At 37.6% G+C, this 16220-nt stretch overlaps 1 protein-coding gene across 5 annotated transcripts in view; it reads right to left on the reverse strand.

The window, feature by feature from the left end:
* The window catches only part of Ercc6l2 (ERCC excision repair 6 like 2), a 131293-nt gene that overhangs the window by 99171 nt on the left and 15902 nt on the right, over positions 1 to 16220 (reverse strand). For all 5 annotated transcript variants that reach the window (XM_029557183.1, XM_017794869.2, XM_008855120.3 and 2 more), the window contains one exon: positions 8632 to 8825. In XM_029557183.1, coding sequence (XP_029413043.1) covers positions 8632 to 8825 — 194 coding nt within the window. The remainder of the gene's footprint in view (positions 1 to 8631; positions 8826 to 16220) is intronic.

Below are 16220 nucleotides of genomic sequence, written 5' to 3' on the forward strand. Positions count from 1 at the left end.
AGGCTCCTCCCAAGCCCATGTGAGCCCTGAGGAACAGATCCTCAAACGACATTAAGAGTAAAAATAATTGGTTTATCTGGGCCAACTGTATGGCCTTAAACACCCAAAAGGAAAGAATAACCAAAGATTAAAGGGGCCAATATAATTTTTTAAGATTGCGTATGTGTAGCTAAAGGCTACATAACAAGGAACAATGTTAGACAGGAGATACCTTCTTTTGAGTTGTTGGCCAGGGTGAACAAAGGGACTCCCAGAACTGGGAAAATGAACAACAGACCCCAATCTTATCTAAAGGAATACTGACAACTGATTGCTGCTAGATGAGGAACAGCTGACCTTCCTAAAAGACCTCTAGATAGGCTGACTAGATTCACCAGATGAACAAATAGTGGGTAACGGCGGGGGGTGCCAATATCATAGTGGACAAGAGCAGGGATAACAGAGTATAAGGGCTCTAGTAGGGGGAGGGAGGCTATGGAGGGTGCCATTTGGGAAGTGGGTGTATAGTTGAATAAGATGGTTTGGGATGTTCTGTGTGATATACACACACAAAAGAGTCAACAAATTTTTAAAAAATGCATTATATTTGAGGAGGAAGCATAAAAAGTTACTTCATGTTAATTAGTAGAGGTGATAAACATTACCATTGAAATATACCTGGTAACTTTATAGACATACACAGATGCCAAGGATCCGAGTACAACAGATTATGACTAGTAGTAATCAGATACATACAGAATAGAGATGCATGTGCCAACATCTCAGTGTTATTAGCAAAAACAATGAGTCTCAACTGTAAATCTAAAAATTTGCAGCCAATTTTGAAAGAGATGCGTCTTAGCTCTGGAAAACGTTATTGAATATGTCAGTGCTGTTGTAATGAAATGCTTCTAATATTGTGTAACTGTATTAATTCAACAGCGAACCTAAAAATTTTATAGCCACTTTTGAAAGAGATGTATCTTTGTTCTGGAAACATTTAATGAGTATGTTAAAGCTATAATGAAATGCTTCTCCCCCTCCCCCCAAAAAACCTATGTTGAACAAAGATGCCAGACATAAATAAGGCTATTTCCATCTAGCATCATTTATATAATTCTCTGGATTGCTTGAGAAAATATGTAGTGACAAAAATCAAGTTAGGTGCTTATGATGAGATGGAAAGGTTGACTGCAAAATTTAATGAGTATGTTAAAGCTATAATGAAATGCTTCTCCCCCTCCCCCCAAAAAACCTATGTTGAACAAAGATGCCAGACATAAATAAGGCTATTTCCATCTAGCATCATTTATATAATTCTCTGGATTGCTTGAGAAAATATGTAGTGACAAAAATCAAGTTAGGTGCTTATGATGAGATGGAAAGGTTGACTGCAAAGAAAAGGAAACCTGTGAGATAATATAAATGTTTTCTACATTGTTCAAGATGGAGGTTGAGCTCAAATTTTCTCCTCTTTTTTTGGGGGGTGGGGGGCACTCTTTTTGAGACAGGGTCTCCCTTTTCATTCAGCTACCTCCTCCCCCAGCTCAAGTGTTCATTTTTCAAAACCCAGACACCAGAAAACTGTGGCTCCCAGGCCAAACCCAGGTTGTGGCCAGCATTGCATGGTCAACAAACTAAGATTTGTAGATCGATAGGTAGATGGTAGATACATAGATGATAGATAGATAGATGATAGATAGATAGATAGATAGATAGATAGATAGATAGATAGATAGATAGATGGATGGATGGATGGATAGTCTCCCTGCAACCCTAGTTAGTCTGGAACTCATTATGTTCCTCTATCTCACAGAGATCTACATACCTCTCCCTCCAAGTGCTGAGATTAAAGGTATGTGCCATCATGCCTGGCTTTCGTTGTTTTATACACACACACACACACACAATGTTTCTACAGAACATAGGGTATGGGTTTATTTATACAAGATTGGGCACCCCCCCCCCCCGTTTATGGCTGTGCCAGAAAGTCCACACTCAAATATAGATCCTGATAATTCCTGCCAACAAAATGGCAAGAGAGGTGCCTTACGGCATTCTCGGATTGTATATCCTTAGCCCCTCCCTCCCACATATACAGCTAAGGCCAATTGATTGTGTGGGAGGGGTAACTGACTCCCCACTCCATGCCCTGAAGAGCGTGACGAGAAGGTATGACTATGGCTTGCCAGCATAGTGGTCAGAGAACACTACCAGGTAACACTTCACCCCTTCCTCAGCCTCTTACATCCCTTCCGCCAATCTCTTCCACAAAAGTCCTTGAGCCTAGGAGGGGGTGATAAGTGTGGGATGATCTTCCTCTCATTGTGGCAAGGCACTGAACTTTCAGGTCTCTGCATCATGTTTTACACGGGCTACTGATCAATTTCAATGGGATTTTTATCTATTATAAGGATTTGATGCTAGGATCCACAAATGAGGGAAAACATACATCTTTTGTTTTTCTGAGTCTGTGTTACTTCACTTAGCATAACAGTTTCTAGTTCCATTTATCTGCCAATTTCATTATTTCATCTTTCTTTACTGTTGAGGAGAACTCCATTGTGTAAATGTACCACATTTTCCTTAACCACTTGTCTTTTGAGGGGCACTTAGGTTGCTTCCATCTCTTAGCTATCGTGAAAAGAGCAGCAACAAACATGGCTGCACAAATGTCTCTGCAATAGGGTGAATCTTTTGGGTATATGCCAAGGAGTGGTACAACAGGGTCATGTGGTGGGTTCATTTTTAGTTTTTTAAGAGTTATCAACACTGTTTTCCATAGTGGTTTCATGAGTTTGCACTCCCACTAGCAGTAAATGAGCGTTCCCCTTTCTCCACATCCTTAACCATCTGGTATCATTTGTTCTCTTGATCTTAGCCAGGTTGACTGGCATAAGATTAAAATCTGTTGGTTTTGATTTTCATTTCCCTAATTACTAACAGTGTTGAACACTTTTAAAGATGTTTCTTAGCCATCTTTATTTCGTCCTTTGAGAACTCTGTTTAGATCTTTAGCACATCTTTTAACTGGGTCATTTGCTTTCTTGCTTGTTTGTTTTTTGAGTTCTTTATATATATTCTGGATGTTAAACCGCTGTCTGATGTGTCCCAGGTAAAGATTTTCCCCTCTGTGGGTTTTTTCTTCACTTTCTTGCTTGTTTCTTTTGCTATACAGAAGCTTTTTAGTTTAATGAGGTCCCACTTATTGATTGTTGACCTTAATTCCTGAGCAACTGCTGTCCAATTTAGAAAGTCCATTCCTACACCTATACCTTGTAGGTTTTCTTGTAACAGTTTCAGAGTTTCCAGTTTCATATTGAGTCTTTGATCCAATTGGAGTTGACATTTGTGCAAGGTGAAAGGTAAGGATCTAGTTTCATTCTTCTACAGGTGGAGATTCAGTTTTGCCAGCACCATTTGTGAAAGATGCTGTCTTTCCTCCCTTGTGTGTTCTTGGCACCTTTGTCAAATATCAGGTGACTGAAATTGCATGTACTCAGGTTTGGGTCTTCAATTATGTTCCATTGATCAATGGGTCTATTTCTGTGGCAGTACTATACTGTTTTTATGACTATAGCTCTGCAGAAAAGTTTGAGATCTGGTATGGTAATCCCCCTAGCGTTGCTCTTTGTGCTCAGGGTTGCTGCCTATCTGGGATCTTTTGTGCTTCCATATGAATTTAAAGATGCTTTTTTCTAATTCTGTGAAGTATGTCATGGGGATTTTGATTGGGATTGCAGTGAATCTACATATTGCTTTTGGTACGATGGTCATTTTCACAATATTAATTCTTCAAATCCATGAGCATGGGAGGTCCTACCATCTTATGGGGACTTCCTTAATTTCTTTACGAAGAATGGAGAAAGGAACAACGATACCCCAGGGCAACAGAAAGAAACTAAATGAAGGTATAATTGTGGAAACAAAAAATTAGAAAAAGAGTGCAAACAGCAATCAAACTGATGGCAACCAATGCACATCTTTCAATAATAACTTTAAATATTAATGAAATGAACTACCCAGTCAAAAGACACAGGCTAATGGAATGGATTAAGAAACAAAATCCACCATTTTGTTGTCTGCAAAAACCCCATCTCACCTTCAAGGACAGGCACAAGTTTAAGGTAAAAGAATAGAATAGAATATTCAAGGCAAATGGCATCAAGAAACAAGAAGGGGTTGCAATTCTAATATCTGACAAAATAGGCTTCAGTCTAAAACTAATCAGCAGAGATAAAGAGGGTCACTTAATTCTGATTAAAGGAACAATTAACCAAAAAGATATTACGATAATTTAACATATATGCACCAAACACTGGTGTACCCAAATTCATGAAAACAACACTACAGGACCTTAAACACAGATTAACCCCAACTCAGTAATAGTAGGGGACTTCAATACCCTACTGTCTCCATTAGACAGGTCAGCCAGACAAAGACTAAACAGAAAGACATCTGAATTAAATGACATCATGCATCTAATGGACCTAACAGACATCTACCGAATATTCCACCCAAGCACCAAAGAATATATTTTCTATTTAGCACCCCATGAAACTTTCTCAAAAATTGACCACATACTGTGGTACAAAACAAACTTTAACAAATACAGAAAAACTAAAATAATTTCATGTATTATATCAGACCACAAAGCAATAAAGCTTAAAATCAACACCAGAAGAAGCCCTAGGAACTACATGAACTCATGGAGATTAAACAACACACTCCTGAATGATGAGTGGGTCAAAGGAAAAATTAAGAAAGAAAAGTAATCCTGGAATTAAACGAAAAGGACAATACAACACAACAAAACCTCTGGGACACTTTAAAAGCAGTACTAACAGGGAAGTTTATAGCTCTAAGTGCCTACATTAAAAAAATCAGAAAGCACACAAATAAATGACTTAACATTCTAACTCAAGACAATTGAAAAGCAACAACAAATGAAACCCAAATTCAGCAGACAAGAATAATAAAAATCAGAGCAGAAATTAATGCAATAGAAACAAACACAATACAAAGAATCAATGAGTCTAAGAGTTGCTTCTTTGAAAAGCTAAACAAGACAGACAGACTCTTAGCTCAGTTAACCAATAGAAAGAAAGAACAAACCCAAATCAACAAAATCAGAGATGAAAGGGGAAACATTACAAAAGACACCAAAAAGATCTAGAACATTATAAGGGAATACTTTAAAAACCTATACTCTATTAAACTGGAAAGCCTAAAAGAAATGGATGGGTATCTAAAATTATGGGAACCACTAAAGTTAAACCAAGAAGAGATCAACAGTTTAAACAGACCCATAAAATATAAGGAACTCAAAACAGTAATACAAAACCTCCTGATCAAAACAAAAAAAAAAAAAAAGCCAGGCCGAGATGGATTTAGAGAAAAATTCTACCAGACATTTAAAGAATACCTCTAACTAATACTACTTAAATTCTTCAAAATGATAGAAACAGAGGGCTCCCAAATTTGTTCTATGAAGCCAGCATCACTCTAATACCCAAACCAGGTAAAGATACACCCCAAAATGAAAACTACAGACACATATCCTTAATGAACATAGATGCAAACATTCTCAACAAAATACTTGCAAACCACATACAGATGTATGTCAAAAAGACCATTCACCATGATCAAGTAGGCTTTGTTCCAGAGATGCAGGAATGGTTCAATATACACAAATCAATAAACATCATCAATCATATAAATGGACTCAAAGACAAAAACCACATTGTCATCTCAATAGATGCAGAAAAGTCTTTTGAAAAAATTCAGCATGCATTAATGATAAAAGTTCTAAAGGGACTTGGACTGGAAGGAACATACCTCAACATAATTAAACCTATATACAACAAACTCACATCTATCATCATTCTAAATGGGGGAAAAAAATCTGGAAGCATTGCCATTAAAATCAGGAACCAGACAAGGATGTCCACTATCTCCACTCCTTTTCAATATAGTGTTTGAAACACTTGCTAGAGCAATAAGACAAGAGAAGGAAATTAAAGGAGTACTAATTGGGAAAGAAGAGGCCAAATGTGATACTACACCTAAGAGATCCCAAAAATTCCACCCCAAAACTCCTAGAACTGATCAACACTTTCAGTAAAGTGGCAGGTTACAAAATCAATCTACAAAAATCAGTAGCCTTTCTATATACCAATAACAAGCAATTGGAGAAAGAGTACAGGGAAACTCTCTCATTCATGATAGCTGCAAAAAAATAAAATATCTTGGAATAAAGCTGACCAAAGACATCAACGATCTCTATGACAAAAATTTTAAATGTTTAAAGAAAGAGACTGAGGTAGTTCTGTATTTTTAATGGGTTATAAAAATTAAAAAAGAAAGAATACTCCACAGAAACTGTGCATGGCCCCAAAATAGTTTCTAACTGAATCTTCACAGAAGAGAGAGAAAAAAAAAAAGTCCAACAATTCCTGATCAAACTGTATTCTACACGTCCCTTTGTATCATCCAGGATTGGTACAGGGGCCAAAATAGATGGATGTTCAGGTTTATAAAATGCATAATACCTGCATATAACCTATACACACACCTTCCTGTACTCTTTAAATGATCTCTAGATTATTGTAGTACCTACCATAATACAAATGCTATATTAATTATTATACTGAATAATTTAGAGAAATAATGACAAAAAATAAAGTTTGTGCAAGTTCAGTATAGACACATTTTTACTAGCAAATGTTTTTGATCTACAGTTGGCTGAGAATCTTTGGATGGGGAACTTCAAGAAATGGAGGGCTGACTATTCTTACAATCAGTATTAATTGTTGTATATAAATTAAGGCTCATTAAAGGTGATTCTAATAAAATCTTCCAGCTGGGATTAAACAGCCCATTTTGGCAAAAACAGATCCAATTCATCCTGTCATTTTCTGGGTGAGCTGATTTACCCAAAATCATATACCTAATTAGTGACTTTTTTAGTTTTGAGCACAGGTTGCCTGTATTTGCCCACGCTGGACTCAAATTAACCATCTTCATACCTTGGCCTCCAGAGCATTTGGGATTTCAGGCATGTACCATCTCACCTAGCTTCTCTTTTACTCTTAATATATATTTTCTTCTTACAAAACTTATGAAACATCTCTTGTTGGTTGTTCATTTTTATGTCATTCCAGAGCATTTTTATGCTGATTGGAAAGCATCATCTTTAAAAATAACCTGGTTTTCTGCTATTCATTTTTTTCACTGAATATTATTCCCACACTGAATATTATTAAGCACACTTTACCTTTAAAAGAATTAGATAACTTTTTCTAATACCACACTAGGAATAAATTTCATCCATACCAGGAGAAATATAAGCTAGGAGCAGATCAAAGTTAATGACTTTTTGAGCACTCCAGCTGATGCTGGCAGCTGTCAGTTTAGACCTAACTGCCATGTGTCCTTGACAAGACTACTGCAAAAGCTGTGCATTCATTTACTAGGAATGCCAAAATAAAATGCCACAGATGGGACGCCTAAACAACAGAAATTTGTTTCCCACAATCCTACAAGCTAGAAATCTAAGATGAAGATCTCAGCATGTTTGGGTTTCTTCTGTGCCCTCTTCTCCGTAGCCTGCAGGTGGATCCTTCTTGCTACATCCTCACACATTCTTTCCTCTCTGCATGCTCTTGGTATTTGTCTGTTATCTAATAAGAATACCTTATGTTGACTTAGAGCCCAAACAGCCTGCTTTTTACTTAATCACATCTTTAAACATCCACCTTTCTTTTTTAAAACTATTTTATTATTTTTATGGGTATGAGTGTATTGCCTGCATGTATGTGAGTGCATCGTGTTGTGCAATGCCGCGGAGGTCAGAGGAGGGCTTCAGATTCCCCTGGAACTGGAGTTAAGGATGGTTCGTAGCCAACATGTGGGTGCTAGGAGTTGAACCCAGGTCCTCTGCAAGAGCAGTCAGTGCTCTTAACCACTGAGTCATTTCTCCAGCCCCTAAACATCCATCTTTAAACATGACTACATTCTAAGGTTGAGGTCTATGCATATGAATTGGGAACAGAGGCACAAGCTGGGTCGGAGGAAACGTCCAATTAAAAAAACTGGTTTTCCTTCATCACCTTGGCTCAGTTCTATATCTCTGTAACTTGCTGAAACTACTTCAGGAGCACTGTACTGATAAAAGGTGCAGCTCAAAATCCTCTAAGTGACTTTCAAATACTCTTTATGAGATGTTCCCTCCTTACTTCATTGTGTTAACTCCTGGCCACATCTCAGCATGAGGTTGCAGGTTGCCACTCTACATTCACAAAAGACCCCCATAATTAAAACCATTCAAGAAAATCACTCTTCTAGTACAGAGACAGCACTGCACAAAAGACTGTTCATGAGACTTAGGAAAAACCTTTCCATTCTTTAAAATGCATTATTTGGAAGGGTATACGATACTGAGTTTGAGAAACAGAAGAAATGGCAAGAAACCTGAGATAAGTTTTCCCTTTTCAGACAGTAAGCTATTATAAACTATATGCTTCAATACATCTGAAATTAAATTGGGCTAAAGAAGCTTCAGAGGGTTTTTAAAATCTTAATATAAAGTATAAAGGATAAATATAATTGAGGCACACAGAATACTAACAATGTCACTCCCGATTTTGTTACCTGTTAAGCTCCTCCAGACATAAGCGCAGTGTTTCATAAGTTGTCAGAGCAATTTCACATTTCCTCTGCTTTACACGAATCAGTTCACTGTCTTTTTTGCTACCATGTAACACAGTGACTCTGAAATACCCCCAGGTATCCAATTCATCCTTCCAGTTGTAGAGGACAGAAAGAGGAGCAACTATTAAGAATATCTAAAAACAAGAAAAAAGGAATTAAAAAAAAGTAACTCCAACATGAAATCCAGACAACTGTATTATTCTAATTCTGATTTTGTATGCAACAAATACAACTAACTGATTTGCTACATGTGGTCAAAAAAAAAATACACGCCGGGCGTGGTGGTGCATGCCTGTAGTCCCAGCACTTGGGAGGCAGAGGCAGGCGATCTCTGTGAGTTCACGGCCAGCCTGGTCTACATAGTGAGTTCCAGGACAGCTGGGGCTACAGGGAGACCCTGCTTCAAACAAACAAACTAACAAACAAACCAGCTGCAATGAGAAAAAAAATACACACACATACTATATACATCTATATCTATATCTATCTATCTATCTATCTATCTATCTATCTATCTATCTATCTATCTATCTATCTGTATTCTTTATTAGCTTTCTATTAGGACAAAATAGGCACCCCACTCAAAGAAACTGTGGTAATTTGAATAAGAATGTTGCCCATAGGCTCCAAACAGTTGAGCTCTTTGTCCAGTTGGTAGTGCTGTTTTGGGATGTCTTAGAAGGTGCAGCCATACTGAAGGAAGCACATCACTGGGGGTCGGATTACAGAGTTCTTAAGCCCTGCCAGATCTCCAGTTACTTTCTGTTTCTTGTGCCTGCTTGAAGATGTGAGCACTTAGCTTCTGCTCCTACTTCAGCTACCTCTACCACCATGGCTCCCCGCCATGATGGACTTTTGCCCCTTTGGAACCATAAGCTGAATAAACTCTTCCTTTTATAAGTTACCTTGGTCATGGTGTTTCTATCACAGCAACAGAAAAGTAACCTATACAGTAACTGCTACCAGTAGTGGGGTATTGGCTGTGAAGAACCTGACTGGGTGGTTTTTGGAGAAATGTGAAAGACTTTGGAAGTTTGAGCTAGAAAAGCAATTGATTTCTGTAAGCAGAGCTTAATGGACCTTTCTAGTAGGATCCTGGAAGAAAGTAGTGCTGAGAACATTGTAGTTCCAGAGGGAAATAAGGACTTAAGCAGCAACTGAGATATTTTAGCAAAGAGTCTGGATGCTGTCTGCTACAGCCTAAGTGCTTGCCTGAGGCTAAGTTGAAAAGCAATGGACTAATTTCTTCGGCAGAGGATATTTCAAGAAAGCCAAATGTAGAAATGGTAGTGTGGCTATTAATGGTGAATATTATGTAGATCTACAGTGAAAAAAGAGCAAATGGGGCAGAAAGAAATGCAGAATTTACAGTTTGGATTGAAAAAGAGCACTAGGAAGATCAATGTTGGAGCCAAGGCACATACTGAAGGAAAAGGTCCCTCTGAAAAAGATCAAAGTAATTAAGGAGAGGCCAAGAGATTTGCACTTAAACAATGGAAAGAGTGTCTCCAGGGCAAGACCACATCCAGCTAAACCCTTGAAAGAAAAATACTGAAGCGAAAAGCTTCAAAAGTGGAAGAAGCAGGCTGGAGCCCATCCCACCAAACTTGGCAGTGTTGTTCATCTGGTGCTGGCTTTAGGAGCATGAAAGATACAAGAGTGATGGGGTCATTGGTTCTTCCTCTGTGGTCTGAGAGCCACCAAAGCCAGGCAGCATGCATCAGCAGTGTCCCTGAATACAGAAGGCCCTGATAGGCCATTGTGTGAAGCTGTGAATGTGAAGCCTGGTTGGCATTAGAAACCCCTGACAAGGAGAGCTGCATAGAGAGTGGTACCAATCCAAGAGAGAGATGTTTCACACAGCAAAGTTGGAGGGGCTAAGCCATCTAAGTCCTTTGGAAAGTGGAGCTTTCCAGACTACTGGAATGGTGTTTGGCCTGATGGTTTTCAGGAGCTACTGGACTTGGTGTTTGGCCTGATGGTTTTCAGTCTTGTTTTGGTCCGGTATTTCCTCACTATACATCTATTCCTCCCTTTCAGAATGGGATGTGTGTTTGATTCTCCTTTATGTAATTGGGAGTATGTAATTTGTCTTTTGGTTTTACAGGGGCTTAGAGTTAAGATATTGCCCTAAGTCTCAGAAGAGACTTTAAACTGTGGACTTCTAAATAATATTGAGACTGGTTAAAGAATATGGGGACTTTTAAGTTTGGACTAAGTGCATTTTGAATTTTATATGGTTATGAGTGTATGGAAACCACGGAGTGGAATGTGGTGGTTTGAATGAGAATGTCCTCCATAGGCACCAAGTATTTGAGCATTTTGTCCCCAGTTGCTGCTGTTGTTTTGGAGGTCTCAGAATGTGTGCCATGCTGAAGGAAGCATGTCACTGGGGGCAGGCTTATAGTTTTTAAGCCTTGCCAGATCTCCAGTTGCTCTCTGCTGCCTGTGCCTGCTTGAAGATGTGAGAGCTTAACTTCTGCTCCTACTCCAGCCACCTCTGTCACCATGCCTCCCCGCCATGATGTACTTTGCTCCTTTGGAACTGTAACTTCCCTTGGTACATGGTGTTTCTATCATAGCAACAGAAAAGTTAACTAAAACAGGAATAATTATTTTTCTTTTCCATTCCCAAAGGCATTGAAAGACAGAAAAGTAACACTTCAAGGGAGAAAAGAGTAAAATCAGGATCCCAGTAACAAAATCAAGGGCCAATACATAAAGCAGGCAGGCAGGCATTCTTTTCTATACCCAGTCTTCTTGAGTTCCCTTTCCTCCTCACTTTCCTAGTATATTTTTCTTAAATACTCTCAGCTGAAGGCATGAAAAACTCACTGGAAATTTGAAGCAAGGAGAAAACCTCCATATCTCTTAAGATGCTATCAATAACTTTATCTATATCTATTGCTACATGCTCCACATTCACACTTGTGACCAAAGATGACCTGTTTACTATCTTTTCTAAAGACAACTTTGATTGCATTCAGTGGCTCCCATCTGTCTTTCTTGACAACCTAGAGTCAATGCTATAACACTGCCCCCAATCTTCCCTACATCAATAGCTTCCTCTTTATAATGGACCATATTTATGTACTCATATGTTTCCATGGTTAAACAAACAAGACAAAAGAAAACAAAATAGAATACTTTTCCTCAACTGTAAATCTTTGTCTAGCTACTAGTCTACTACTTTACTCTCTAAAATTTTTAGTGTTTTTATTTTTCCTGATGACCAATTTTCCCAGCTTGTTATATCTAACAGGGTTATTGGTAAATTTTTCTAAAGTTTATACACTTCCCCTACTTGAAAGAGATGAACCAATGAAACACTATTAAATTTCAGGTTCTGTTAAGTATTTCATCTAGGCCATTTACCACCAGTAAGAAACCAAATCTGTGACTAAGCTTTGCAAAGAGAAAGCAGAAAAAGGAAAAATGTTTCTTCTTCCCATTTCAACAAGCACATGAGTACTTTCTCTTACTTAGTTCATTCCAAATACTTTTTGCTCTTTGGAGTTTATCTTATGATTTCATTTTTCTCCAACTTTCAAACAAATACATCAAGGCTCCAAATATAAAGTACAATTATGAGATCTCTCTGAATTCTGTATAGTATAAGAAGCTAATCCTGGGTACAAATTTGATCTGGGCACTCAGTCATTTCCCACATTTCCAGCAGTATTTACCCTACAACTATAGTAGTAAGAATTTAACCTTCAGTTACAATGACAAAAGTGGAGAAGATGTGTACACAAACATATTTACAGTAGCATCATTTGCAATATAACCCCCCTGTATGTAGGCCATGTGGAGTACTGATGCTTAGGTCAGTCAGCTTCTTTGACAGAAGACTGATCCTTCTTTAAGTAAGACTGCTTGCCTCCCTACTTTTCTTTCCTAGTCTTTCCCAGTCTTTCTGTTCAGGTCAGCCTTAATTGTTAACTTGACACAGCCTAGAATCACCTAGAAAAAAGCCTCAATTATGAAATTGTCTTGGCCTAGGGACATGTCTGTGGCAGACTGCCTTCATTATTATTTGATGTAGGAGGGCCCAGTCCACTGTGGGTGGTACCATCTCTAGGCAGGCAGTCTTGAGTTGTATCAGAAAGCTAGCTAAGCATGAGCCTGTGAGCAAACCATAAAGCAGCCTTCCTCCATGATTCCTGCCTCCAGGTTCATGTCCTGACTTCCCTGAATGGTGGAATGTGACCTGAAGCCTAATAAACTCTTTCATCCCCAAGTTGCTTTTGATCAGTGTTTCATCACAGCAACAGAAAGGAAGACTAGGACACTTTATAACTGTTTCAGCTATATAACAAGAGCTAGAAACGCAGTATATAATAAAGAAAATAACTGAAAAGTATTTTTATTCAGTCACCACTGAAATTCTATCTTATGCTGGTATTATGATTGAATTAGTATTACAGATGCACGCTTACATGCCCTGCTTTTTACTTGGGTGCTGGGAACGTAAACTCAGGTCCCCATCATAGCAAGCACTTTACTCACTGAACCATCTCCCTAGGCTCCTCCCCTCTATTATAAATTTTGCACAGAATCTCTAGAGTTTGATCACACAATATAATATTTTTCCATTAATTTACTATGATTTACTTCATAAAGACCAAATTACAATCTAATCTTTAGGAATTTATTCTTGGCATGCACATTTCATGTATTCCTCAAAGATTTACACTTGAAAATTTTTTTAATGTATACGAGATATATCATACTACACCCAGACACACACACAGGCACACACACCCCTACCTCAAACCACCACTCCTTAAGTTATAACATTCAATTAATTTAGAGGGTTTTTTCCAAGTAGTATAAACACTACTCTCAGAATTCTGTTATAATTCTGGCATTAGCAAAATAAATATTAAAGAATTTACTTCTTCTCCATTTTACAAAGTATCTTAAAAATATACTGCTGGAGGTTAGAGATGGCTCAATGGTTAGGAAGAGTTAGTGACTGTTCCAGCAACCATATGATAGCTCCCAACAATCAGTAACTCTAGTTCCAGGGGGAATCCAATGCCCTCTTCTGGTCTCTGAGAGCACCAGGCACACATATGGTGCACATACATACACGCAGGCAAAACACTCATAAACTTAAAAATAAAGACTTTTTTTAAAAAAATAAAAAGTATACTGCTGTAAATGGACTAACTAAACATATGTATGCACTGGTGCCAATCAAATAAAGAACAAATATAAAAATAATCCATAATAGTACTGAACCAAAGGCATTACCAGCAGATCAGAACAATTCAGGGAGATGGAAACAGGGGTATAACAGAAGAACTGAGGAAGCCAGGTTTCTGTGTTAAAAAATTCAGTTCAGGGCTGAGCATGGTGGCGCACACCTTTAATCCCAGCAATCAGGAGGCAGAGGCAGGCGAATCTCTGTGAGTTCAAGGCCAGCCTGATCTACATATTGAGTTCCAGGATGGCTGGGGCTACAGGGAGACCCTGTTTCAAAAAGACAAAAAAAAAAAAAAAATTCAGTTCAACACCGTACCTTCATTTGTAATATTTAGTTATATTATAGATTACAATGTTTTCGGGGGTCAAGTTATAAGACAAAATTTTGAACCCAGAATTCTATAGATAGATAAACTGCCAATCAAAAATGTAAGCAATATACGAACGTTTTTGAAACAAAAATTCATGAAAAACAACATAAAGAAATAACCTCAGTCATAACAGGAAAATTTATAGATTTCTCAGAATTCTTTTGTTCAATATACAACAAGAAAATCTTATCATCAGGAGCCAGGAGTTCTTTCTAGAGAACTCCAATCAGAAGTCAGAATTCTTGACTATACTGCAGAAAAGAATTTCAGGAGTGAGTATGGTGAAGAGTTGGTATTTATTAAGAAAAAATTTTAGCCTAGATTTAAGCATGGGTTTTACCAGAGAGAGGATGGAATTTAGGAAAAGACAGTAAATTCCCAAGTGCGAACACAGGCTTCTCAAGAGACAGCAGAGCTTAAACTGTCTTAGCAGTACCCATGATTTTAGTGGCCATGAAGTCACTTTGTTTAAAGAATTTCCAAGAAACTCCTTTTTAAAAAAAAAATTTTAAGTGAGTATCACAGAGTGGTTCCTGGGGTACACTGGACAGGTTTACAGGTCACAAGTGTTAAGAGAATCCTCACTAATCTTCACAAGGGAGTGAAAACATGTTTTTACTGTAAACGTTTAGTCTTGTGAGATTTTCAGAAAATTTTAGCTTTACAAAAGCTGTGAAATAAGGACAAAATTAAAGATTTTATACCTCTATGTCTTAGTATTCTTAATTAAATGGTGTCTATATAAGAGAAGTATTGTTTATCTATAGGCAATCCTCATAGAAAAGCTTCAATTGAGTTGGAATTCTTGGCACTCAGTAGGCAAGAAGCTACAAGTAGATTCCCAGGCTGATGGACTCATTTCTCTTCCCACATCACTTTTCTTCTTTAATTGAACTATTGTAATTTTCTTTTTTTTTCTTATTTATTTAATAACCACATGATTAGAAGCATTTCATTACAGGTTTAACATATTCAATAACAATTTCCAGAGCAAAGATACATCTCTTTCAAAAGTGGCTATAAATTTTTAGGTTCACAGTTGAATTCATACATTTATACAATCTTGAACTCAGTATAAACCCTGTAAAACATAAAATTGAATGAGTTTTTGACCTTTAAAAAAAGATCTCCATTTCCAAAGGTATAATTTGTCCAAGCCTACATTTTCCAAGTGTTTAACCACAAATTTTCTGTTGCTATGTAGACCAGGATGGCCTCGAACTCACAGAGATCGGCCTGCCTCTGCCTCCCAAGTGCTGGGATTAAAAGCGTGTGCCACCACGCCCAGCCAAAAGACTCATTCTTAATGCTACTAATGCTTAGATGTTTGCACATGTGTCTCTAATCTCTATGTATCTGATTATTACTACTCACAGTCCATTACACCCATTAGCACCTGAGTATGGATTAAAAAGTCATCAGGTGGATTTCACTGGTACTGTTTATTACCTCTACTAATTAACATGAAGTAAACTTTTATGCTTCTTCCTCAAACAGAGCTCATTTTTTATTTTTGTATATATCATATAGAACACTCCAAACATTCTTATTCATCTAAATACCAACTTCCCAAATGTTTTTAAAGTATTCTCTAATAATGTTCTGGATCTTTTTTGTATCTGTTGTGATGTTTCCCCCTTTCATCTCTGATTTTGTTGATTTGGAGGTGCTCTTTCCTTTCTTTTGGTTAACTGGGTTAGTAGTCTGTCAAGCTTATCTTTTCAAAGGACCAGCTCTTAGATTCATTGATTCTTTGTATTGTTTTCTGTTTCGATTTCATTAATTTCTACCCTGATTTTTGTTATTTCTTCTTGTCTGCTGGGTTTGGGTTTCATTTGTTGTTCTTTTCAAGTGTGTTCAGTTGCAATGTCAAGCCATTTATTTGTGTTCTTTCCGATTTTTTGATGTAGGCACTTAGAGCTCTAAACTTCCCTCTAAGGATCATGT

Source organism: Nannospalax galili, unplaced genomic scaffold (genome assembly GCF_000622305.1).
Source record: "Nannospalax galili isolate Female #2095 unplaced genomic scaffold, S.galili_v1.0 scaffold467, whole genome shotgun sequence".
Lineage (NCBI taxonomy): Eukaryota > Metazoa > Chordata > Mammalia > Rodentia > Spalacidae > Nannospalax > Nannospalax galili.